Genomic DNA, 25,996 nt, shown 5'->3' with positions numbered 1-25,996 from the left:
CTGTTAGTCTTTAAGGTGCCACTGGACTCCTTGTTGTTTTTATTCCAAAATAGTTTTATCTTTGAAAGATCCTCTGACCCCCGCTCAGTAGCTTTATCCCTTCTCTCAGAAACAACGAGGAGTCAGGTGTGTAATGTTTCAATGCCAGAACGGTTCACTTTCTCTGGTCATCCAGGAACCTGCCATTTCCCCATTAACGTTCTTCCAGCACTTGCCAAGAGCTTTCTTAGTGTCGCTACTGCAATGAGCTACAGCCAAATCTGAGACAACCATCACATTCCTAGACACAAATCTGTACTCCCCTCCAAATCTGCTCCCCTACGGTGCCTGAGGTGCACAGCGGGAACACAGCCCGGATCATTTCCGTCCCTGGAAATCACCGCAATGGCCACAACCTCTTACGTCACAGGGTAGACGCTGCAGAGTAGGCACAGGATGGTGCCAACGCCCGCCATCAATCTCCACCCGTAACAGAACACTCAGCTGCATTATGCTGTCCAGCCAGGAGGAGGTGCTGTGTGTAAACCTCAGCTACACCAGGCAGTACATTGGAGGATCTGATGCTGAACATGTCTAGGGTGTATCTCTGCGATAAGGCGGCTCTGTAGCCTGTCCATAACTGGTAGAGGAGCCTGACCTGCTAGTAGCAGCCCTGCAACCTACTGTGTACAAGGTGTCAGCAGTAAACTAGTGCCAGAGGAGAAGAGAAACCAACCAAAAGCAGCAACAGAGGTTGCAAGTGGAAGGAACAACGGTTGCAGAATCAGTCTCATCCACATGCCACTCTCCAGTGCCTCAGAGAACTTCAGGTTTGATAGAGCTACAGAATGACCGCATGGACTGGAAGCAGTATTTTGCAAGACATCACATTGCAACAAAACTCCACAAGGAAACTGGAGATACCAAAAATTAAAGAGAATACCTGTGTATGGGGAAGTGGGCACGGCACATCTTTCAGTCATTTGACTTTACTGAAGACCATCACAAAGATGACTAGGAAAGGGTTCTGGCTGTGCTTGATGTGCACTTTATACCTCAGAGAAATGAGGTCTATGAAAGAGTGTTTTCACCAGAGAATTCAAGGACCAGAGGGAAATGTTGACTGTTTTATATGAGCTCCGCGTACATTGGCTGAAAACTGTGATTTTGGGACTGCAAAACATGAAAATACCAGAGACAAAGCAGCCTGTGCTAGTCAAACAGCAGAACAAAAGGCAGGAGCGGCTTGAAACACCTGAAACTAGCTCTGAAGCTGTAAACAAACATGAAGGCTAAAAGTCAATATCATAAACCCCTGAGGCAAGGAGAGAACTCCCAAGCTAAGAGGAACAAATTCCATTCAAGCACCAAAGCGTTAGCCTCAATGCAAGAGATGAGGAAAAATTAATAGCCCAAGAGATGATGTATGTCCAAAGGCACAAGGTATAATACATGCACAAAATAGGACATTTTGCAGTTGTTTGCCACACCAAAGCCGTCAGGGAGATGATTAATATTACAGACAATCAAGAGCCGTTGTTTCTGGGATGTGTCATGAGTGATGACACAGAACCTGCCTGGAGAGTGAAACTGAATATTCCTGGTAAGACTATTGATGTTAACAGTAACTCAGGAGCTGATATCACAGTCATCTCAGAAGTGACTTACAATCACCTTGAATCCCTCCTAGCGCTGACGTCACCTGGCCCAGCTCTGACTAGCCCTGGAGGTTTCTGAGCTGCCGGGGCCAGCTCACCACAGAAATAACTTACAGAGACAAAGGCTGCGCATTCACCATGCACGTGGTAAAAGGATCAAAGCCCAACAACCTTCTCAGCCGCAGCCATGATGGGCCTAGTGAGAAAGGTGGAGGAACTCGATGGAATATTTGGTGATGTTGGACTTTTGAAAGGAGAGCCAGTACAAATCACCTCTAGGAGAGAATGCTGAACCATATTACCTTGGCCGATACCTACAAGACCTTTCTACGCTGACAAACGCAGTGAATGACCTGCTAAAGTCCAACACACCTTGGCTCTGGGGGCCAACAAGAAATTGTCTTTAAAAAGGTAAAAGAAGTGATTGCCACAGCTCCAGCTCTCAAGTACTACGATGTGAATGAACCTACCATGGCGAATGTGGATACAAGCAGCCCTGGCCTAGGTGGTGTCTTGTTCTGACAACATGGCCCTGTGTGGAAACTGGCTGCATTTTGCGGCCACGCACTCACAGAAGCAGAAAACTGATATGCACAGATTGGCAAGGAGGGCCTGGCAAGCGTATGGGTGTGAGAGAACTTGTACAGCTATCTGTGTAAACCGATGCAGCGAGGCGGCCTGGCTCCCAGCCGCCCCAGAGAGGGATGAGCCCTTACGGATGCCAAAATGGCCGGAGTCACTGGAGCCTGCGCCCACCCCCCAGAGGTCAAGGCGCAGGGCAGGAAGTATAAAAGTCCAACCCCAGGGAGAGGCCGGACGCTGATGCCCTAGCTCCCGCTGGGGAGACTCCTGCCTCCTGGGACCGACTTGAGGACTGGCCATGCCCACGGAGGCTGGATGCTGACCAGATGCCGACCAGACGCCGGAAGAGCCAGTGAGCCATACAGTACAAAGGGACCCAGAGGAGCTGTCCAGTTTACCCCCCGGAGTATCCTGAGGAGCCCGCGGTGCTAGACACCATGGAAGACGCCGCGGAGACGCAGGTACTGGTAGAGGGGGAAGTAGGAAGTAGCCTGGGGGCAGCCGACTCTAGTCTGACTGTGGCCCCCCAGAGCCAATGTCAGTGTGTTGCGGCCAGGATCCCCGCTGACACAGCAGCAGGCTACATGCTGCTGTTAGGGCCCCAGGCTGGAACGCAGAGGAGCGGGTGGGCCTGCATCCCACCTGCCACCCCACTCACGGGTGGCAGTCTCCCCCTCGCCCCGACGCTCAGGACCAGGAGCCTGGGCTTACCTTACTGAACTGTTTGCTCAGCCCCTGCCTGAGGGTTTGAGCCCCTGATGGCTTCCTGCCCCAGCAGGCTAATCTGCCAACTCACCGAACTTGTGTAATAAGGGGGCTTGGCTCCCAGCTGCCCCTGAGAGGGGTGACCCCGACAGCGCACATCTACAACCAGATTCATTGACACTGATACCAGACCATAAATTGCTTGTAAACATTGTCAGTGGAAAAGACCTGGACCAAGCACTGCTGAGATGCCAACATCTATTGCTAAGGTTAATGCGATTTAACCCAACTGCTAAGTATGTTCCTGGGGAAGATCCAGCTGTAGCAGACAGACATTCTGCACAGAGCCTCGCATTGCACTCAGCTATCACTGAGTTCGAAGAGGACATGAATGCATGGGGGGTGCTGTGGACACTACAGACCAGTGTCAGAAGAGATACTACGGCAGGCACAAAAAGCAGCATTGGCAGACATCCAACTTCAGCAGGTTCTAAGTTACGTCGGGTGGGTGACTCAAGCATCTCAAGGACGCAAAGGAACTGACAAGGGACTGCTTTGTGGTACATGGATAATTAAGCTAGTCAAATGGACTCATGATTAAAGGCAATTGCATCATAATCTCAAACAAAATGAAACAAGAAATCCTAAACCTCATCCAGGAATGACATCACGGATTCGCTAAATGCCGTGAACAGGCCAAGCAGTCAGTGCATGGTCAGGCCCCATCAAGGGCATACATACAGTAAAGTATCCACATGTGACCATTGCAGAATTAACAGACCAGCACAACCCCACAAACCTTTAATAACACCTTTACCAGACAGACTCTGGAAGAGACCAGCTGCAGATTTATGTGAATTCAGAGCACATCATTATCTGGTCGTAGTGGACTATTTTTCCAGGTATATAGAAATAAAGTACTTGAAAAACATGACAGGTTGCAGCGTTACTGAGCAACTGAAGTGCACATTAGCTTATTTCGGTATTTCAGTCCAACCAGTGATGGAGAACAGGCCACAATTCACTGGAGCAGAATTTAAGTCATTTTGATTGTATTACTGGCAGCCCACGTTACCCTCTCAGCCTCTCCAGGCAGCCAAGGAAAGCCTGCAGCAGGAAGATCCATTTCTTGCTCTTCTGAGCTACAGATGAACACCAGCCGCAGCTACTGGATACAACCCAGCACAGCTCCTGATGGGACTACAACTCAGAACTACTGTGCCAACACCGGAAACGAGCCTGTCTCTGAAGTGGCAAAACATGCAGAGAGCAGCCAAATCGGATTAAAAGGCAAAACGAGTTTACAACCCTTTTACACAAAAGACGTCACTCAGAGAACTGCTGGGGCTAACACTTGGTGACCAAGTTCCTGTCGAGCTGGATAAAGAGAAAGGATGGACAATGCTCCGTGTTGTAAAGAAAAAGAATTCAGCACCCCCTAGACGATACGTGAGAGAGACTGATGGTGAGAGTTCACCCGGAACCATCAACAACGACAGTGCGTTCCCCAGAAATAACAACCAGAGCAGCTCTACCGCGGTGGATGCAGAACACAAAGGAGACTCAACTATTCCCAACCAAGCACAGGCAGTCGTTGTAACTAATGGACACCCTGACGACCAAGTTGTTACACGTTCGAATAGTGTAATTAGCAAACTCGTGTGGCTGAGAGACACTTCACAGACTGATCCGTCCTGAACTTCACAGGCAGCGCGATTGTGTAACTATGGCAAACCCAGGAGTGCAGAATTTACAAGGGGAGATGGGATGGGATGGGATCCTAAACTGCATTATGCTGTTCAGCCACTAGGTGGTGCTGAGTGTAACATACCTCATTTAAATTAACCTCAGCCCCACCTGGCTGTACCTTAAAGGACGTAATTCTACACATCTGTGTATCTCTGGGGAAGAAGCTCTGTAGCCCGTCCATACCTGGTACTGGAGCCTGACCTGCTAGTAGCAGCCCTGCAACCTGCTGTGTACAAGGTGGACATGACAACATCCAAAGTGGCCCGTAGTCGGTTACCCCCGGGCTGGCCCGTAGTCGGTAACCCCCTGCTCTCCTGCAATCTTGTGATCCAGGAATCACCCAGAATCCACACACTGGCTATGTGGGCAGCACTTGTACTTCTTTTCCCTCTGTGATCAAGGTACCTGCGCGGTCAGTTCCAAACCTCTCTGCTCCGTGCTTTTAGAAACACTGCGTTAATCAACGCTCCAAGGTCAGGAAGTAGCCACTTGGCCCATCCCTCCCACAGGCCTCAGCTAGCAAAATACGATTTTCCAAACAACCAATCCAAATCTTGCTTTCCACCCTCTCTGCAGGCACAACTCCTCTTGCTATCGGTGTCCCCTGCCCCCTCACTGCACAGTCATCGGGCTCCTCTCCACCTGATACAACAAACATGTTGGTTAGATTGCCTGCTGACTATTCTGCTGTGTTCCCAGTAAACCTCCCTGTAGACGAGCAGACTCACCCCTGCAGCACCTCCTGCTGGTGTCTTCTGGGAATTAGCTCCATCCAGCCTCCGGAGCGCCCTTTGCAGGCCGGTGATCTGCCTATCCTCTGGCCCCTGACCCCCTCCCAGGACCCAGTGCCCTTTTACATGGGTTGCTGCTCCCTGGCAGTAACCCCTTTCTCTCAGGGTCTCCCCTCCCCAGGAAACCCCCACCCACTATTCCCACCTCACATCAGTATCAGGCTACTGCCAGTCATTGTCTAGCCCCATGCCCTGGGGCAGGCTGCAGTATCAGCCTACTGATCACTGGCAAGGAGGGTTTGGACCTGCTGCCTTGGTCTACCCCTGGGCTGCCCTCTACAACCCCCCAGTACCTGTTAGCCCAATGCTAGGCCACAGCCTGGGGCTTTCCAGGCTAGAGCTCCCCAACTCCTTCGCCTTTCCCCAGCCCTGCTTCACTCAGGTATCCTGTGTCCAGCTCCCTGTAGCCAAGCCCATCTCCCTCTACAGCTAGAGAGAGACTTCTGAGCTCCTGACTCCCAGCCTCTTTATACAGGCCAGCTGTGGCCTGATTGGGGTGTGGCCCAGTTGCAGCTACTTCCCAATCAGCTCTGCTTTAGTAGCTCCCAGCCACAACCTTCCCCCAGGGCTGTTTTAAGCCTTTCAGGACAGGAGCAGGGGTCCACCCTGCTACACTCCCCATTAAATTAAAAAAGGGATATCATACAGGAAGATCTGGATGACCTTGTAAACTGGAGTAGTAGTAATAGGATGAAATTTAATAGTGAAAAGTGCAAGGTCATGCATTTAGGGAGTAATAACAAGAATTTTGGTTATAAATTGGGGACACATCAGTTGGAAGTAACAGAGGAGGAGAAGGACCTTGGAGTATTGGTTGATCACAGGATGACTATGAGCTGCCAATGTGATATGGCCATTAAAAAAGCTAATGCAGTTTTAGGATGCATCAGGTGAGGTATTTCCAGTAGAGATAAGGAGGTGTTAGTACCGTTATACAAGGCACTGGTGAAACTTCATCTGGAATACTGTGTGCAGTTCTGGTGTCCCATGTTCAAGAAGGATGAATTCAAACTGGAACAGGTCCAGAGACGGGCTACTAGGATGATCTGAGGAATGGAAAACCTGCCTTATGAAAGGAGACTCAAAGAGCTTGGCTTGTTTAGCCTAGCCAAAAGAAGGCTGAGGGGGGATATGATGGCTCTTTATAAATATATAAGAGAGATTAATATTAGGGAGGAAGAGGAATTATTTAAGCTCAGTACCAATGTGGACACAAGAACAAATGGATATAAACTGGCTATCAGGAAGTTTAGACTGGAAATTAGATGGTTTCTAGCCATCAGAGGAGTGAAGTTCTGGAACAGCCTTCCAAGGGGAGCAGTGGGGGAAAAAGACGTATCTGGCTTCAAGACTAAGCTGATAAGTTTATGGAGAGGTTGGTATGATGGGATAGGCTAATTTTGGCAATTAATTGATCTTTGATTATTATCAGGTAAATAGGCCCAGTGGTCTGTGATGGGATGTTAGATGAGGTGGGATCTGCGTTACTACACAGAATTCTTTCCTGAATGCTGGCTGGTGAGTCTTGCTCACATGCTCAGGGTTTAACTGATCACCATATCTGGGGTCGGGAAGGAATTTTCCTCCGGGGCAGATTGGCAGAGGCCCTGGAGGTTTTTCACCTTCCTCTGCAGCTTGGGGCATGGGTCACTTGCTAGAGGATTCTCTGCAGCTTGAGGTCTTCAAACCACAATTTGAGGACTTCAATAACTCAGACATAGGTTAGGGGTTTGTTACAGGAGTGGGTGGGTGAGATTCTGTGGCCTGCGTTGTGCAGGAGGTCAGACTAGATGACCATAATGGTCCCTTCTGACCTTAAGTCTATGAAGCTATGAAACTGGTAGCAAGCAACCTAGATTAATAAATCTTTGTTGCACAGGTGTATAAAGGTTCATAGAATCATTGAATATCAGGGTTGGAAGGGACCTCAGGAGGTATCTAGTTCAACCCCCTGCTCAAAGCAGGACCAATTCCCAACTAAAACATCCCAGTCGGGGCTTTGTCAAGCCGGGCCTTAAAAACCTCTAAGGAAAGAGATTCCACCTCCCTAGGGAACCCATTCCAGGGCTTCACCACCCTCCTAGTGAAACAGTTTTTCCTAATATCCAACCTAAATCTCCCCCACTACAACTTGAGACCATTACTCCTTGTTCTGTCATCGGGTACCACTGAAAACAGTCTGGATCCATCCTTGTTGAATCCCCTTTTCAGGTAGTTGAAAGCAGCTATCAAATCCCCCCTCATTCTTCTCTTCTACAGATTAAACAATCCCAGTTCCCTCAGCCTCTCCTCATAAGTCATGTGCTCCAACCCCCTAATTATTTTTGTTGCCCTCCGCTGGACTCTTTCCAATTTTTCCACATCTTTCTTATAGTGTGGGGCCCAAAACTGGACACAGTCTCCAGATGAGGCCTCACCAATGTTGAATACAGGGGAATGATCACATCCCTCGATCTGCTGGCAATGCCCCTACTAATACAGCCCAAAATGCCGTTAGCCTTCTTGGCACCAAGGGCACACTGCTGACTCATATCCAGCTTCTCGTCCACTGTAACCCCTAGGTCCTTTTCTGCAGAACTGTTGCCTAGCCACTCAGTCCCTAGTCTGTAGCAGTACATGGGATTCTTCCATCCTAAATTCAGACTAGAAAGATCAGTGGCTGGGTTTTCACCTGGGCAGTGGCATTGCCACACTCCCGCGACCGAGGCAAGCATGAAGTAGCTTCATTGAAACCATCTCACTCCCCCTTCCTTCCTCCCCGCTTATTGGCACATGCAGCCTGTAAGCCTTCCAGGCTGCACATCTACACAAGCCAAGAAGGAACATGTTCTTAAATACCATTCACAACTGGGGTCCCCCAAAGCCTGTGTGGATGCCAAACACGACCTTGGTAAAAATGACCCACCGAAACCATTTGACCCGCATCACAACAATTTAGTTTGATCTCTAGCTCTTCACAAAAAAACACGCTTAGAAACATTTTGGAAAATGGCTGTTTTTTCAGGACTTATGTAGCCACAACCCCTGGCTCAAATGACCCCAAGTTTGGGTCACCGACCCTGTCCTGCAGCCTCTGAGGATCACCGAATCTCAAAGGAATCTCAATGAGCACACTGATTTTAGAGGATTTAGAAAGGTTGTGATGCAACCTTAATTCTAGTACTTGTGGCACCGTAGATACTAACAAATTTACTTCAGCATAAGCTTTCGTGGACTACAGCTCACTTCTTTGGATGCATAGAAAGGAACACACACAGGAGATATTTATACATACAGAGGACATAAAAAGGTGCTACAAGTACTCCTGTTCTTTTCACAAGTACTCCTGTTCTTTTTGCGGATACAGACTAACACGGCTGCTACTCTGAAACTTAACTCTAGTGGCGCTGCTGCATCACTACAACAAGTTGCGTCGTATCTGAGCCAGGCCAATGGTTTCAGGCAGGCTGTTGTAGGCACTGGGGAGAAATGAGCCTTGAGAAGGGATCCGGCAAAGGAGCTGGCTCCCTGGACTGGGCAGAGGGAGAGCGTTCCATGTGCAAGAGGCTGGCAGTAGAGAGTCACCTAGGAGAGCCCATTGCTGAGCCAGTGGTGGGGTGCCCCTCGGGGGCCTGTTAGGGGAAATATGGGCCTGTCTGGTCTTCCCCTCCCTCCCTCCCAGGGAGCTAGAACCCTGTCACCTGGGGCAGCACATTCCCACCAGCAAAGAAAACCAGTGGATTCTGGCCAGTCCCACTGCCCTAGATGGGGCTGAGCTCATCCCTTCTGCCACCCCCTTCAGATGGAGCTTCTGTCCCCAATGCCTTCTGCTCTGCATCCCCAGAAACCTCCCAGAGAGACGAGCACAGTTGTGCTGGGGTTGGGGTGGGGCATGTGGGGCTGGGTGACACTTGGAAAAAAATACAGAGGCTGAAGGACTAAAATTAAACCGAGAAAAGTGTTTGCCAGGCCAAATCCAACTGTCATGCTAAAGGCCCATGACCAGCACAGAACCATAGAAATGTGGGGCAGGAAGGGACCTTGAGAGGCCGCCAAGTCCAGCCCCATGTGCGGAGGCAGGGCCAAGGAACCCTACACCAGCCCTGACACAGGTTTGTCCAACCTGGCCTAGGACCCTCCAGTGACGGGGATCCCACAACATCCCTTGGGAGCCGCTTCCAGAGCCTGAGAGGTAGAAAGCTGTTCCTAGTATCTAATCCACATCTCTCTGCCAGCAGTTTAAGCCCATTGCTGCTTGTCCCACCTCCCGTGGCCATGGAGAACGGTTGATCCCATCCTCTTATAACAGCCCTTAACATATCTGGAGACTGATCAGGTCCCCCTCAGGCTCCTTTCCTCAAGCCTGAACATGCCGAGGTTTTCAACCGTTCTTCATAGGTCAGGTTTTCTAACCCTTTTACTGCGTTCTTCTGAACTCTCCAATTTGTCCACATCTTTCCTAAAGCGCGGCACCCAGAAATGGATGCAGCACTTCAGCGGAGGCCTCCCCAGTGCCGAGCAGAGCAGGACAATTACCTCCCGTGTCTTACATACCCCGGAATGATATTAGCCTTTTTCAACTGCATCACATTGTTGATTCTTCAATTTCTCATTGATGCTAACCCCCAGATCCTTTCCAGCAGCGCTACCACCTAGCCAGTTATTCCCTAGTTTGTAGCTGTACATTTGATTTTTCCTTCCTAAGTGAAGTACTTTGCATTTGTCTTTATTGAATTCCATCTTGAATTCAGACCAATTTTCCAAATTGTCATGGTCTTTTTGAATTCTAATCTTGTCCTCCAAAGTGCTTGCAAACCTCCCAGCTTGGTGTCATCTGCAAATTTTATACGCAGTCTCTCCTCTCCATTAGCCAAGTCATTATTGAAAATATTGATTAGTGCTAAAGCTAGAATTAATTCCTGCGGGACCCCACTAGAGACACCCTCCCAGTTGGGCAGTGAACTATTGATAAGTACTCTTTGAATATACTCTTTCAACCTGCTGTGCACCCTCATTATAGTAATTTCATCCAGACCACATTTCTCTCATCTGCTTATGAGAATATCATGGGGGCTCTGGCTGCGGGGTGGGCTCTGGCTGGGGGCGGGGCTCTGGGGTGCCCTTCTCCTGTTTTTCAACTTGCTTTTAAAAATGTGGCCACCAGCACTGGGCGCCGGATCAGTCTCAATCTCACCAGCCCTGAGTGCAGGATCAGTCTCGGTCTCACCAGCCCTGGGCGCAGGATCAGTCTCGGTCTCACCAGCGCTGGGTGCAGGATCAGTCTCGGTCTCACCAGCCCTGGGTGCAGGATCAGTCTCTGTCTCAGTCTCACCAGCACTGGGTGCAGGATCACTCTCAGTCTCGGTCTCACCAGCGCTGGGCACAGGATCAGTGTCAGTCTCACCAGCGCTGGGCGCAGGATCAGTCTCGGTCTCACCAGCCCTGGGTGCAGGATCAGTCTCGGTCTCACCAGTGCTGGGCGCAGGATCAGTCTCAGTCTCGGTCTCACCGGCCCTGGGCGCAGGATCAGTCTCGGTCTCACCAGTGCTGGGCGCAGGATCAGTCTCCGTCTCACCAGCCCTGGGTGCAGGATCAGTCTCCGTCTCACCAGCACTGGGTGCAGGATCAGTCTCGGTCTCACCAGTGCTGGGCGCAGGATCAGTCTCCGTCTCACCAGCCCTGGGTGCAGGATCAGTCTCGATCTCACCAGTGCTGGGTGCACGATCAGTCTCGGTCTCACCAGCCCTAGGTGCAGGATCAGTCTCCGTCTTACCAGCACTGGGTGCAGGATCAGTCTCGGTCTCACCAGCCCTAGGTGCAGGATCAGTCTCCGTCTCACCAGCACTGGGCGTAGGATCAGTCTCGGTCTCACCAGCCCTGGGTGCAGGATCAGTCTCGGTCTCACCAGCCCTGGGTGCAGGATCAGTCTCGGTCTCACCAGCGCTGGGTGCAGGATCAGTCTCGGTCTCACCAGCCCTGGGTGCAGGATCAGTCTCGGTCTCACCAGCGCTGGGTGCAGGATCAGTCTCAGTCTCGGTCTCACCAGCACTGGGCGCAGGATCAGTCTCGGTCTCACCAGCACTGGGTGCAGGATCAGTCTCGGTCTCACCAGCCCTGGGTGCAGGATCAGTCTCTGTCTCACCAGCGCTGGGCGCAAGATCAGTCTCGGTCTCACCAGCCCTGGGTGCAGGATCAGTCTCGGTCTCACCAGCCCTAGGTGCAGGATCAGTCTCCCTCTCACCAGCATTGGGCGTAGGATCAGTCTCGGTCTCACCAGCCCTGGGTGCAGGATCAGTCTCGGTCTCACCAGCCCTGGGTGCAGGATCAGTCTCGGTCTCACCAGCCCTGGGTGCAGGATCAGTCTCGGTCTCACCAGCGCTGGGTGCAGGATCAGTCTCGGTCTCACCAGCACTGGGCGCAGGATCAGTCTCGGTCTCACCAGCACTGGGTGCAGGATCAGTCTCGGTCTCACCAGCGCTGGGCGCAGGATCAGTCTCAGTCTCACCGGCCCTCGGCGTAGGATCAGTCTCGGTCTCACCAGCGCTGTGTACAAAGGCAAAATCACCTCCTTGCTCCCGTTTCTGCACCCAAGGACGGTGTTACCCTTCGTGTCGCAGGCAGGATCACTATGGGAGCCATATTGAGCTGCTTGTGCACTATGGCCCTTGATCTTTTCAGAGGCACTGCGTCCCCAGGTACAGGCCCCAGGCCGTTGGAGTGCCCTGCCTGCCTTCTTCCTAGATGTGCGAACTTCTGTCTTCAGTGATAGAAATGCAGGGAAGAAGGTGGATAGATGAGTGGTGAAGGCAGCCTGGGAGGGACCGGAGAATGAACTGGGGCAGCATGAGCCCCAGGGCCATAGAGAAGCCAACACAACCCCAACAGATCAGAGACCTGGGCAAGAAACACAAGCTGGTGAGTAGCATGAGGTCGGGGAGCAGGAATGGGGTCCCGGGCGTGAGGGGAGGGAGCAGCTCATAGGACAGGAGTTTGCCTTGTGATGTACTAGCGGGGAAGGGCCATGGGATGTGAGGGGCAGAGCAGGGCGGTGCCAGTCCCTCTGTCCACAGGGCCACCTGCCCCAGATGTTTGTGTTCAGTTTTGGGTATCTTAATATAAGAAAGGGCCTGGGGACCCGGGGATCAGCGAACGCACAGGAACGGAAGGGGCAGGGCAGGAGGACAAACACCCCTTGGCACAGTGAGGCCATGCCCAGCGCTGGGCATGGTCCTGGCAAGGCAGACAGGTGACCAGGGGATGCCAGGCTGTGAACACAGACAGCCCCTGGCCCTGGGAAAGAGGCAGTCCCCTTGGGGGGATCCCCGGGCTGGGCAGGGAACGGAGCAGACTGGAGAATGGGCAGGAGTCTCTTGGGGCTGCAGGGCCCAAGGGAGGAGAGGAGCAACCGTGCCCTCCAGAACGTTAGCAAAGGGAGGTGCTGAGTCCGGGCCAGGAGCTGGGAGCCAGTGGCACAGAGCCATGGTCAGGGCAAGGGGGTACTTGCCGGGGGCTTCCAAAGACCATTAGGGAAGAGACAGGAGCGGCACAGACTGTGTTGGGGCCTCGGTGTGAGCCTCAGTGCCACAGCCTCTCCCTCAGGATGTTGTCCCTGGGCGCAGGGAGTGCAGGGGCCAGGGGGACACTGGGATGGCCGAGCTCAGCCCAGCGATGAGTTTGAATTTTTTCTGTTCTGAGAGAAAATAAGCTGGGTGTGAGGAATGGAGCCAAGGCCTCCTCGGAGCCTAAAACAGCAATCGCCACTTCCTCGGGTTTATGGTGTTTGCTCTGCCAGGGCCAGCAGGAGCCTGTTGCTTCCTGCTCTGCAGCTGCACCTCCGGCTCCAGGCTCTGGAGATTCTGGTTTTACAGCCACTCCTGGGTCCCTCCAAGGGCAGCCTGTGTCCACTTGCTTCCATTGCCCAACACTCTTCCTGTGGGTTTGGTGCGAGCTGTTGTTGCTGCATGTCTCTGCAGTGTCTCCTCCGGCCTGGACACCGCTCTGCCTCCTTCCCTGGCAGCATCGCCTGCATGCCCCCAGTGCCACATCCGCTGACAACAGAAGAGCCCTGCCTGCCACGTACACCCGCATGCCGATATCTCCCCCGACCCGGCCCAGGGCCCATCTCTAACTCAGCTTCCCCATACTAACCTCTCGGACACACCAGCAGCCTTGTAAAAATACCCCAGCGCCAACGTTCGTCGCCTTCACCAGTACAAATTTCTGCCTCATTTCTGATTTGAATGTGTCTGGTTGTCATTCTGCTTGTCCCTGCTAGGTTAACGAGCCCATAGTACCCTGCCAAAGTCACTCACACTCGTCTTTTCGATAGGCCGAACAGATCGAGCCTCTTGACACTCTCACTATCAGCCATTTCCCCCAGGCCTGGAATCCGTTGTGTGGCTTTTTTTTGTTCCCTCTCAAATTTTTCAACATTCTTTTTAAGATGTGTCCCCCGGCCCTGGACGCAGGATCCAGTATCGGGCTCACCGAGGCCAAACACAGAGGCACAATCACCTCCCCACTCCTCCTTGCTACGTGGCAGTTTACACACCTGGGCGTCACATTCGCCTGCGGGCTGCAGCACCTCGCTGGGAGCACCTGTTGAGCTCTTGTGCGTTCTGACCTTACATCCTTTTCAGAGTCCTAGCTGCCTAGGGCACAGTCCCCTGGTCTGAAGAGACATCCAGAGTCCATCAGGACCAGGCAAAGCCCCAGGGCTCAGTCGCTTTATTCCCTAACCAATCCCACGGGGAAGGTGCTCAGATACCACAGTGAGGGGCTCCAGCAGAAATAGGCCCCTAGCAGACAAACAGGCTTTCAGGAGGCGGTAGTGCCCCAGACTGGGCTGCCGGTCTGTCTCAAAGCGGGAGACATCCGAGCCCAATGTCCATCATCCATGAGCCACAGCTGCTCATGTCGTGTCTGGCGCCCATGGCAAACGTGGGGCAAGTCAGGCATTGTCTGTGCCCTGCAGAGCAAACCCTCACAGCGCTTGGGAAGGCAGCTCGGGGGCGTGGGGGAGTCCGGCTGATGAGACTGAGTGGGAGCTGGATGGAGCCTCACACCCACCACTTCTCCCAGAGGAGATCAAACAGGTCAGGTTTCAGAAGGGAGGGAGATAAATGGTGTCCCCCCCAGGGGTCTGTACTGGGACCAGTCCTATCTAACATACACCTCTATCCTAATATAACGTGACCCGATATAACACAAATTCAGATATAACGCAGTAAAGCAGCGCTCCAGGGGGGCGGGGCTGTGCACTCCGGTGGATCAAAGCAAGTTCAATATAACACAGTTTCACCTATATCATGGTAAGATTTGTTGGCTCCCGAGGACAGAGTTATATCAGGGTAGAGCTGTATTCATCAATGATCTGGAGAAAGGGGTAAACAGTGAGGTGGCAAAATTTGCAGATGATACAAAACTACTCAAGATAATTAAGTCCCAGGCAGACTGCGAAGAGCTACAAAAGGATCTCACAAAACTGGGTGACTGGGCAACAAAATGGCAGATGAAATTCAATGCTGATAAATGCAAAGTAACGCACATTGGAGAACATAATTCCAACTAGCCATATAAAATGATGGGGGCTAAATTAGCTGTTACCACTCAAGAAAGATCTTGGAGTCACTGTGGAGAGTTCTCTGGAAACATCCACGCAATGTGAAGCTGCAATCAAAAAAGGGAACAGAATGCTGGGAATCATTAAGAAAGGGAGAGGAGATAAGACAGGAAATATCATATTGTCTCTATATAAATCCCTGGTATGTGCACACCTTGAATACTGTGTGCAGATGTGGTTGCTCCATCTCAAAAAAGATCTATTGGAATTGGAAAAGGTTCAGAAAAGGGCAACAAAAAAGAGGTCTGGAACAGCTTCCATCTGAGGAGAGATTAATAAGGCTGGGACTTTTCGGCTTGGAAAAGAGACGACTAAGGGGGGTTACGATTGAGGTCTATAGAATCATGACTGGTGTGGAGAAAGTAAATGAAGACATGTTATTTACTCCTTCTCATAACACAAGAACCAGGGGTCACCCAATGAAATGAATAGGCAGCAGTTCAAAACAAACAGAAGGAAGTATTTCTTCACACAACACAGAGTCAACCTCTGGAACTCGTTGCCAGTACATTTTGTGAGGTTAAAACTATAAATAGATTAAAAAAAACATTATCTAAATCCCTTGAGGACAGATCCATCAATGGCTATTAGCCAAGATGGTCATAGATGCAGCACCTAAGCCTCTGTTTGCCAGAAGCTGGGAGTGGACGACAGCGGATGGATCACTTGATGGTTGCCCCTGTTCTGTTCATCTGGCAGTGACCACTATTAGCAGACAGGACACTGGGCTAGATGGACCATTGGTCTGACCCACTATGGCTGTTCTTATGTTTCACTTCTGCCACTTACTTTGTGTAGCTGCTTTCATAATCTCTTCTGCTGCCTCAGTTTCCCCTCAGCTCCTAGGGCTGATCGCATTCTGCCCACGGGCAGATGCCTCCCTGGCCTTTCGCTATGTGCCTCACTCTGCTCTGGGGCAGTCATAGGAGCAAATCTCCCTCCTGCAGCACTTCTCCAAGTGAGTGTCTCTGCCCTTTATGGAAATCACCTGACTCCTTCCCAGCTGGGCCTGAGAACTGAACAGGGCTGGCTGGCTCCAGTCCCCCTGGCCTTTAAAGGGGTGGGCAACCCTGTTACAAAGGGTGATCCAAGGAATTACAGACCAGTAAGCCTTGCCTCTGAACTGGGTAAACTGGTCAAAATGCCCATTAAAATAGATTAACAAAACAACTGGAAGCCCATGACGTTAGGAGGCATAAGGAAAGGGATGAAGAATAATAAGAAAAACATTTCCTTGCAATTGAGAGTCAATGGTGTAGCCCCATCTGAGCAGCCGTCTCACCTCCAGACGTGGAAGTAAGCCGGTACGGGCCGGTGCGGAGCACTGGAAAGGAAAAGGGCAGTAGCTACTGGCAAGAAAACGGAGCATTCTCTCCTCTTTGACTCCACCTCCGGGCTCCAGCAAAACTGAGGGTCCGGGAGCCCGGCTCCATGAATGATCGGGGCTGGGTCTCGCCCTTGCTGCCCCCCTGCGCCTCCCGAGTGTGTCCTGGCCCCCTTTGCTGCCCCCATGCACCTCCCTGGGTCCCCCATCCCCTACAGCTCCATGCTGCCTGCCTGCATTAACTGCCGCCACAGGGTCCTAGTGCCCCCCTTCCACTACTGCCAGGACAGGCTGCCCTTCCCTTTTGGACCCTTTCATTTTCCAGTGGGACCCTGCCCGCAGTCACTGCTCTTGCCCCACGCTGGGCAAGGGGCAGCCCCAGTGAGGGGCAGCAGCAGGGGAGGAGGTGCACATGTGATGGCAGACCCCCCCGCCTCCAGCATGGCACCCACCACAGGAGACAAAGCTTTAAGACAAAGCTTGATAAGTATATGGAGGGGATGTTATGATAGGATAGTTTAATTTGGGCAATTGATCTTGAATTACCACCAGACAGGTCTGCTCAATGGTCTGCGGGGAGATGTTGCATGCGATGGGTACTGAGTTGCTGCGGAGAACTCCTTCTTGGGTGCTGGCTGGTGACTCTTGCCCACATGCTCAGGGTTTAGCTGATCGCCATATTTGGGGTCGGGAAGGAATTTTCCTCCAGGGCGGATTGGCAGGTGCCCTGGAGGTTTTTCGCCTTCCCCTGCAGCGTGGGGCACGGGTCACTTGCTGGTGGTGTCTCTGCAGCTTGAGGTCTTCAAACCATTTTTGAGGATTTCAATAACTCGGTCCTGGGTTAGGGGTTGTACAAAATTGGATGGGTGGGGTTCTGTGGCCTGCCTTGTGCAGGAGGTCAGACTAGATGATCAGATTGGTCCCTTCTGACCTATGAGTCTATGAGTCTATGAGAGGCGAGGGGGATTCCTGGACCTGAGAGGGGCCCTAGGAGCACGTGCAGTGACAGTGGGGGAGAGAGTGTGCTGCCGGTGGGGAGAAGGGGGTCCCTACCCCAGAGCTCGCTGCTGCCAGCCGGGAGAGGGCTGGGGGGAGTCCTTCTCTCTGGTTCCAGTCCCAGGGCAGCCTGCCTGCACCCCAAACTCATACCCAGTCCTGCCCCACCCCAGAGCTCGCTGCTGCCAGCAGGGAGAGGGCTGGGGGGAGTCCTTCTCTCTGGCTCTGCCTGCACCCCAAACTCATCCCCAGCCCTGCCCCACCCCAAAGCCCACACCCCCAGCCAGAGCCCCCATCCCCCCGTACCCCAGCCCTCTGTCCTAGCTCTGAGCCTCTCCAACACCCCAAAACCCTCATCTCCAGCCCCACCCAGAGCCCTTATACCCCTGCACCCTAACCTTCTGCCTCAGCCCTGAGCCCCCTCCCACACCCCAAACCTCTCATCCCAAGCCACATCCCAGATCCACCCAGCCTCATCCCACAGCCCTCACCCCTGCACCCCCTCCCTCCACACCCCTTCTTATCCCCAAATTCCCTCCAAGAACCTGCACCCCCTCCTTCCACACTCCCCCCCATCCCCAAACTCCCTTCCAGAGCCTGCACCCTGCATCCCTCCTGCACCCCAGTCCCCTGCCCCAGCCCAGGGCCTGCACCCCAGACTTCCTCCCCCACCCAAACTCCCTCCCAGAGTCTTGGGCGGATGGGAGGTGGAGTTTAGAGGGGCAGAGTTTGGGCAGGTGCAGGTTCTGGGCACCACCAAAATTTCTACAAAACCTGCCACCCCTGCCGGCAAGAGCTGGAGTGCCATACCAGGGTGGACTGGCTTCCTGAGGCAGCAATTTAAAGGGCTGGAGCCCAGAGCCCCACTGCCAGAGCCATGAGGTAGCGGCTGTGGGGCTAGGGTGGTGATTTAAAGGGCCCAGGGCTCCTGCCGCCGCTACCGCCCCTGGTCCTTTAAATCACCGCTGGAGCCCCACTGCTGCTACCCCAGGGCTCTGGGGACAATGTACAGGGCCTGGGCCTTTTAAATAGCCCCTAGATCCTGCTGGAGCCCTGGGCTAGTGGCAGCAGGGCTCTGGTGGCTATTGAAAGGGTTCGGGGCTCCCGCTGCCTCTACCACTCTAGGCCCTCTAAATCCCCCCATTTAAATTGCTCCTGAACCCCAGGGCTCCCAGCCACCTCTGCAGCTGGGAGCCCAGGGGGTGATTTAAAGGGCTTGCTGCTACCACAGCCCTAGCCCTGGGCCCTTTAAATCCTGATTTAAAGGGCCTGGGGATTTAAAGGCTCCACCTCTTCCGGTGGAGGCCACGCCCCTCCTCAGGATTCCAGAGTACCGGCAAGTCCTTTAAGTTACTTTCACCCCTACCCACCTCTCACGGGACAGCACAGAGCTGGGAGGGTTCAGAGGACAAGGAGAATGCTGAAGGGCTTGGAAAAACTCTCCTGTAAAGAGAAACTGAAAGAGTGGGACTGTTACCTTGGAGACAAGATGAATAGAAGGTTCCATGATAACCGAACACAAGACAATGACTGCTCCAGACAGCTTTCTCTGTTGTGTGTAGTGCTGTTGTAGCCAGGTCGGCCCCAGGAGATCAGAGAGACACAGTGGGGTGGTAATACCTTTTACTGGGCCAGCTGCCGTTGGTGAGAGAGACGCTTAGGAGCTACACAGACCTGAGGAAGAGCTCGAGGTGACTCGAAAGCTCTAGAGAAGGGAGGGCAAGAGAACAGAAGCTGCCGGTCTCAGAACACAAGGACAAGGAGACATTCAATGAAACGGAAAGGAGGCAGATTCAGAACGGACAAAAGGAAATACTTTCTTACATAATGTGCAGTTAGACTGTGGAACTCACTGGCACAGGAAACCATTGAGACCAAAACCAGCACAATTCAAAGAGACTGGGTGTTTATGTGGGCGAGAAGAACATCCAGAATAATAATTGTTATTTCTAACAAGAATTCCAGACGGAACATTTAACCTCCTACTTCAGGGTTTAAAACAACCCCTAACTATGAGGAATTAGGATGAGCCCTAATGCAGGGGCCGATATCCCACACCTCCTATTGAGGGGTTCTTGCACTTGCCTTTGCAGCAGCTGGCAAAGGCCACTGAGAGAGAGAGAGGACCTTGAGTCCAACCCAGTCTGGCTGCTACCCTCTAGCCCTCTGGCACAGTAGCTGATTCCAAGGAGCAGTTGCAAACTTCTGTTAGCAGATCAACCACTTCATTCGTAATTTCCTGCAGAACTCAGGGCTGTGCCATCTGGGCTGGGGCACTTGTTGCTCTTTGATTTATCAATTTCTTCTGCTATCCCCACCTCCGATACCTCAGTCTCTGGAAACACCTCATCCTTCTTACCAGAAAAGAGCAGGTCCAGAGCAGGAATCACCCCAACAGACACGAAAAGAAATCGTGTTGCTTCTCAGAAATATCCTTATTTTCCATGATTGCTCCCTGCATGCCCTGTTGATCCAGCAGACCAGCTGGTTCGCTCACAGGCTTCCTGCTTCACATCTACTCCAAGGATCTCTTGTTCTTATGTCTCTGGTTCTTTTTTCTACTAATTCACCTTAGCCTCCCAATTCCGTCACACGTGTTCCCTGCTGTCCCCCGGCTCCTGCGCCCTGGCCTCTCTCGGGCTGTTTCCTTGGCTCCAGTAACCCGGGACCTGCCATTAACCAGGCAGCTCATGCGTCCACGCCATTGGACATCTTGCACGTTTATTAAAGCAAACTCCATGTGGAGTTTAAGGGTTTCATTTCCTCATCTGATCAATCCCCCCATTTGCTGGAGATTCCCCCTGTCTGAAGTTCAGGGTCCCGTTCAGTCGCTGGTGCCTTTCCTCCCCCAAGGACACTGACGTCAATTGCACTGCGGCTCCTATCACTTCACAGAACATGCCTCTGGCCTGGCCACAGCAGTGTCTCACCAGCGGTAAACTGGGGTGGATTGACAGGAGGGGACTGAACACGCCCTCCCATTGCGACTTGCAGGGCAGAGCAGACAGCCACACACCCCACCTGTGGGAGAGACAACCAGAGGGGGATGGGCACCCACATTGTGCTCCGCTGCTCAAACTGTGCCAACGGAGTGAACTCCCTGACACGTGCACGTGGCGAGCTCTCCGTTCAGCAGCAGCTCTGGGGCACTCCGCTCATCGGGGAGATGAGGGCATCCTGGCGGGGAGGCTGTGGCCATGGTTGGTGATGGGAGAAGGCTGATAAGCTCTGAACGCTGACTCGTGGGGGCTTATTCCCTGATGGAACTCCAGAGAAATCCAGGCATTAATTTGGCCCATTGTCTCTGTGGATGGCCAAGTCATGGTGTGACTGTACTCATGGCCTCGGTTGTTGTTGGTAGCTGTAGTCACATTGGATTTGAAGGGGTTGTAGGTGTGTTGTATCTGGTGATGGCTAGCGTTTGCTTTGTTGCTTGGTAGTTTTGGACCCGGGCTTTCTGCAGGAATGGTAGTCAGGTTTGTGTGCAACTTCATCTTTTGACTGGGTGCGCGTTTCCCTGCTTTTGCATAAGATGGCCGCTCGACTGTCCTGGTTAATATCAGGAGACAAAGCCTTTGTGGGAGCTGAACGTTCTGGTCACCATTGAGACAAAACGCCCCCTGAAATCTCATTGGTGGAGGTTTTCCGGAATGAGAGACAGCTCAATGGAACCAGGGGAAGCCTTCACAAAGGCCTCTTTCCCTTGACCCCCATCACTGCCAGCCCTGGTGGCTTGTCTCTGAGGGACCCTGCACACGGAGACCCAGAGAGGGTCCCTGCTCTGTGACCTCTCTGCCAAGCCTTGCACCCGCCAGGATTTCCAACTGGAGCCGGTTCTGGAGGACATGAATCAGCTTTTCACAGCTTGTTAAAAATCTTGATCCTACCTCTTGTTTTCCTGCCTTTCACATCAGGAAATGAGTTTTACAACTTTTCCAGTGGGACACAGCTGGTGGCCAGGGTCATAAAGCTGAACTTTATAAATGTCTCCTGGTGGGACTGAGAGGAGACATTAAACAGGCGAGGGAGAGAGAAGGAGCAAAGCACAGAGACGAGGAGAGAGGAGTTGGGGAACTCATCGGGATTAAGAAGAGTCGAGGCACGACTGCCGCAATGGCCAGGAAGGTGCAGAAGGTTGCCCATGTCTGGGGCAGGATCTGCCTGCTGGTCTCTTTCCTCCTCCAGCTCCAGGGAGCCCAGGCAAAATGTTATTTCCAGGCGCAAGGTAAGGCAGCCGAGGAGACTAAAGCTGGGATGCGCAGGTGCTGGGTGAGGCCTTCAGCTTTTTTGGGGGGTTGTCAGGGCAGTGGGAGCGCTGGGCTCCCAGGCTGCAAAGCAATAAACAAATTGGGCTGAGCCCTGGGAGTGTGATTACAGGCTAGTGATGACTGCAAAGCAGCCCATAAACCACTGAATAGCTCCCCTGGGCCCTGGCTGAGAACTGGCCTGCTGGGCCATGGCTGAGCTGCTGCCAAGAGCAAGGAAGGTGGCCAAGGTAGAATCATAGAATATCAGGGCTGGAAGGGACCTCAGAAGATCATCCAGTCCAACCCTCTGCTCAAAGCAGGACTGCTCCCCAGATAGATTTTTTGCCCCAGATCCCTAAGTGGCCCTCTCAAGGACTGAACTCACAACCTTGGGTTTAGCAGGCCAATGCTCATACCACTGAGCTATCCCTCCTCCAAAAGTTAATGGAACTATCCTATCTCCTAGAAGTGGAAGGGACCCTGAAAGGTCATTGAGTCCAGTCCCCTGCCTTCACTAGCAGGACCAAGTACTGATTTTGTCCCAGATCCCTAAGTGGCCCCCTCAAGGATTGAACTCACAACCCTGGGTTTAGCAGGCCAGCACTCAGAGGAGATCAGAGCTCCCTGAAGGTGGATGCAGGTGCTGGGGCCTTGCCAACGGGCACAGCTGTTAGTGAGCAGGAGCGACGTGTGTCTGTATCAGGCCCAGGCCTCATTGTGCTCACAGCACAGAAGAAAGTGGCACAGAGACTTGCCAAGAATACAAACCGGGGGAAATGTGTCTGCTCTCCGGCCCCAGCCACAGCTGCAGGGGCTTCCCGGTCTGGTAACAGAGCCCAGGCATGAGTGTGGGGCTGGGGTTACTGGCTATCTTCAGCATCATAGGGCTGGTGGGGGGGCCCTGGGGCTGCTCCCCCAGCCCATTTGTCATCTCAAGGGCAGGCAGGGGGGCCCTGGGGTCGCTCCCTCACCCCTTTCTCACATCGGTGGGAGGTGGGGGGCCCTGGGATCACTCCCCCAGACCCTATCTCACATCGGGGCAGGCAGTGGGGCCCTGGGGTCGCTCCCCCACCCCCTTTCTCATGTCAGAGAGAAGGCAGCGGGCCTGGCGGTCTCCAGCCCATTCTTACACGGTAGAGCAGCTGGGGAGGCCCTGGGTCATGCTCTGGGCAGGCAGGGTCACCTGCACTCATTGGGGCCCGTTTCCTTGCAGCTCCCTGTCACTACGAGGGGAAGCAGTTCACCCTGGGGGAGTCCTGGCTCAGCACCACCTGCCTGCTCTGTACCTGCCTCCACCCCGTTGGCGTGGGCTGCTGCGAGATGTAAGTGGGGACATGCCAGGGGAGGGTTGCTGCTGCAGCCAGTTCTGTTGGGGTTGCCGCAGAAGCACAGGTCAGGGATCAGCCCCTGGTAGCAGGTGCCGAACAGGTGGAGCAAGTGCCAGTCTGTGCATGTGACAAGCAAACAGGCCACATGGCGGTGCAAGCCGGAGTGTCAGCACCCAGCACCCAGCCTGTGCGAGGGGTTGCAGGGCCGTGTTGGGAGCTGCAGGCAATGGAAATGGCATCTCCTTTGTGCTGCCACAGCTGCACCCCAAAGCAGACAGCTGCACCCCACTTGCGCTGGGAGGCGCAGCCAGAGGCCAGGGGAGATCAGACCGGGGAATCGTGGGGCTGGGCTGAGGCAGTTCATGGAGGTGGCTGGGGAGAGGTCTGGGGGAAGTATCACTGGCACAGGAGGTCCTGAGAGAGGCTGTCCTGTGGGGCAGCCGGGGGGTGCAGGAGGTGGGCTAGGCCATGGCCAGGCCTAGGGGAGGGAAGCGTTTCCCATTTACCTTACAGGTGAGTCACTGGAATGCACTTAGGAGCCACCTGGCTCGGCCTGCAATCCCTCCCAATGCCCCGTAGGGTCTGGGCTTTCCAGGCAGCTTCCCCCCTTCCTGCAGGATCGCTGTGGACAAAGCACCCCTCTCCCTTCTCTCCTGTCCAGCACCCAGCACCCCATCGATTTTCCAGACTGGTGCATGGCCCACTACGACTCACAGACCTGCCAGATTTCAGTGGTGCAGAAAGCCAACCCCAGCCTGCCATGTGCGAACAGCATGGAGCGCGAGTGGGGCTCGGCCGGCACCTTGGAGCCAATGATCAACAAGGTGCTAGAGACGCGGCTGAGCAGGTAGAGGTGGGGACGTGCCTTGTCCACCCCCCGTCCAGCATGAATCGCCACTGCCCGACAGCACATTTCTTGCATGTTCTGTCCCTGCATCACGTGCTGTGAGACGCCACTGCAGCCACCTTCCAGGGAAACCACTAGCCGCCCAGTACTGGAATAACTAACTTCATATTTACAGCCTAGCGCTGCTCTGCCCCGGCTTCGTCGTAGCCTTCAGCTTCCTGAACCAAACCAGGGCTCCCCCTGCACTCCAGTGCTGCACACACACTAAGGGAGGTCCCGGCACGGGGGGGCGGGGGGGCGCACACTGGGGGCAGTGGACAAGCCCCCTGCTTCCTTTCTCAAACCCCACTGAGGAAAGCCCCTGGAGTGGGAGTCCCAGCTGAGGATGGGGGGCTGGGAAGCAGGAGGTGCGTGTCTGAGTGCCCTGGGCCTGTGGCCTCAGCCAGTGCAGGATCCTCAGTGCTCTGCTGGCACCAAGCAGGGCAGGGAGGAGTCCATGATGCCTTCCCGGGGTCTGGGCTGGGCAGCCGAGCTGGGCTCTCTCCAGGCACACAGCCCCACATGGACCAGGCAGGCAGATTTCTGGCTACTGGTAGGCAAAGAGCTGCTTTTCTAACATCCCCGTAGTCGAAGAGAGGATCGAACTCGCACAGCATTGTGGCAGCCCTCTGCCCTCGCTGCATCACCCAGGAACTGCACCCTGGGCCTCCCCCTACCATGGCCAGCATCCCAGTGCGGGGCAGGAACACATGGCCAGCAACAGCCCTTTGCACTTACACGCTCTGCTTGTGAAGACCCGACCGAGTCACTGCATTTCCCCTGCCGGCCCTTTGCCTTGGGGTGAAATGAGTGAGGCTCTGTCCCACCTTTGGGTGTGGGGGCAAAAGCCTCCTTTGGAACCACTGCAGCCCCTGCACCCACAGCTCCCTGGTGCAGGAGTCTGCCTGCACCACGTGCCCCCCCCAGCCCTGGTGACGCAGCAGAGCCCTGCCTGGAGGCAGTGGTGTGCTGGGGGTACAGGGTGAACCAGGCCATGCCTCAGGCAGCGCAGAGTCTGACCCCCCTGGGCGAGACCTGGCAGATGGGAAATGTGAGCGCCCAGGAGCCCTGCTGGGGCTCAGCGAGCTGAAGCGACCCAAGCACCGGCTGTGAGCTGGCTGCCCTGGTAGCCTGGTCCAGCCAGCACCGCATCTATGTTTTGCAGAACCTTGTGTAGATGTTTCTGTTCTTGCAATAAAAGTATCAGTTAAATCCCACGAGGGCTCTGGCCAGTGACTGTCTGAGGGAGGGGGCAGCTCCCAGTAGCAGGAAAGGGCCCCATATCACACCCCCTGCACAGAACACATGCTGTCCCTCAACAAGGGACAGGCCAGGCCACACTCAGCAACTGGACTGTTTGCTCAGAGCCAGGGTGGGACGTGGCAGGAACAGTCTGTGGGTCAGCAAGGAAACATCCCACCACCAGGCAGGGACAGTTACAGAGACCCCTTCTCCCCAGCACACAGTAGAGTTAGGGCAGTTACAGGGATCCCACCCCCGGGCCTGTTACAGAGACCCCCCTCTTCCCCACAAAGGACAGAGTTAGGGCTGTTACAGGAAAAACACACACACACACACACACACAGCAGAGCCTGGGCTGCTGTAAGGACCCGGGAAGGCTGTGGGCTGGGCACTCAGGTGTTTATTACTTTGCACACAGAGCAGACACTTTATCGGGCTGCCGGGGAAAGAACTCAGGAGCCTGGAGGGGTCGGGCCTGGCCCCGGTCAATCCAGCACTTGGAGCACAGCGCTGGAGTGAAGCTGCTGCCTGTCTTGTGGGAGGGGGTCTCCCTGGGCGCAGGTCGATGGGACCCAGTGCTGTCAGCACCTGGGGGCAGGTCGGTGTGACAGCAGTGCTGGGGGGGGCCAAGTTCACTCCTGGAGCAATGGAGTTAAACTGACTTCTTTGCCTGGCCCAGCCCAGGAGCAGGGAGAGAAGAGGGAGCACTCATCCGCCCCAGGGAGAGCAGGGCCAAGAACTCAGCCTCCAGGCCAGGATCTCCTTGCTCTCAGCTCAGGTGGGGATGGCAGCCTGCCTCCCCCTTGATCGAAGGTCCTGGAGCAGCAGCGTCACCCTGCCCTCTCCCGCGGGAAGCCAGCCACGTGCAGGAGCCCAGCTGGGGCGTGTAGGGCACCTGCCTCCCCTCT

General features: G+C 53.9%; 1 protein-coding gene across 1 annotated transcript; it reads left to right on the top strand.

Annotated features, from left to right (window-relative positions):
* Positions 1 to 21,498: 21,498 nt before the first annotated feature.
* Positions 21,499 to 23,827, top strand: MSMP (microseminoprotein, prostate associated). Its single transcript, XM_050943265.1, has 3 exons — positions 21,499 to 21,610; positions 22,846 to 22,954; positions 23,622 to 23,827. Exons 1-3 carry the CDS (start codon positions 21,499 to 21,501, stop codon positions 23,809 to 23,811), a joined length of 411 nt encoding a protein of 136 aa, XP_050799222.1. The 3' UTR covers positions 23,812 to 23,827.
* Positions 23,828 to 25,996: the final 2,169 nt, after the last annotated feature.

The sequence above is a fragment of the Gopherus flavomarginatus genome, chromosome 3 (genome assembly GCF_025201925.1).
Source record: "Gopherus flavomarginatus isolate rGopFla2 chromosome 3, rGopFla2.mat.asm, whole genome shotgun sequence".
Taxonomy (NCBI): domain Eukaryota; kingdom Metazoa; phylum Chordata; order Testudines; family Testudinidae; genus Gopherus; species Gopherus flavomarginatus.
Note: the sequence above shows the minus strand (reverse complement) of the source record. Positions and strands in the feature narration are given on the sequence as shown.

Coding starts and splice junctions, on each gene's coding strand:
- MSMP (XM_050943265.1), top strand. CDS start 21,499: ATGGCCAGGAAGGTGCAGAAGGTTGCCCATGTCTGGGGCAGGATCTGC. Junction 21,611..22,845: donor ATGTTATTTCCAGGCGCAAG/GTAAGGCAGCCG, acceptor GTTTCCTTGCAG/CTCCCTGTCACTACGAGGGG. Junction 22,955..23,621: donor GGCGTGGGCTGCTGCGAGAT/GTAAGTGGGGAC, acceptor TCTCCTGTCCAG/CACCCAGCACCCCATCGATT.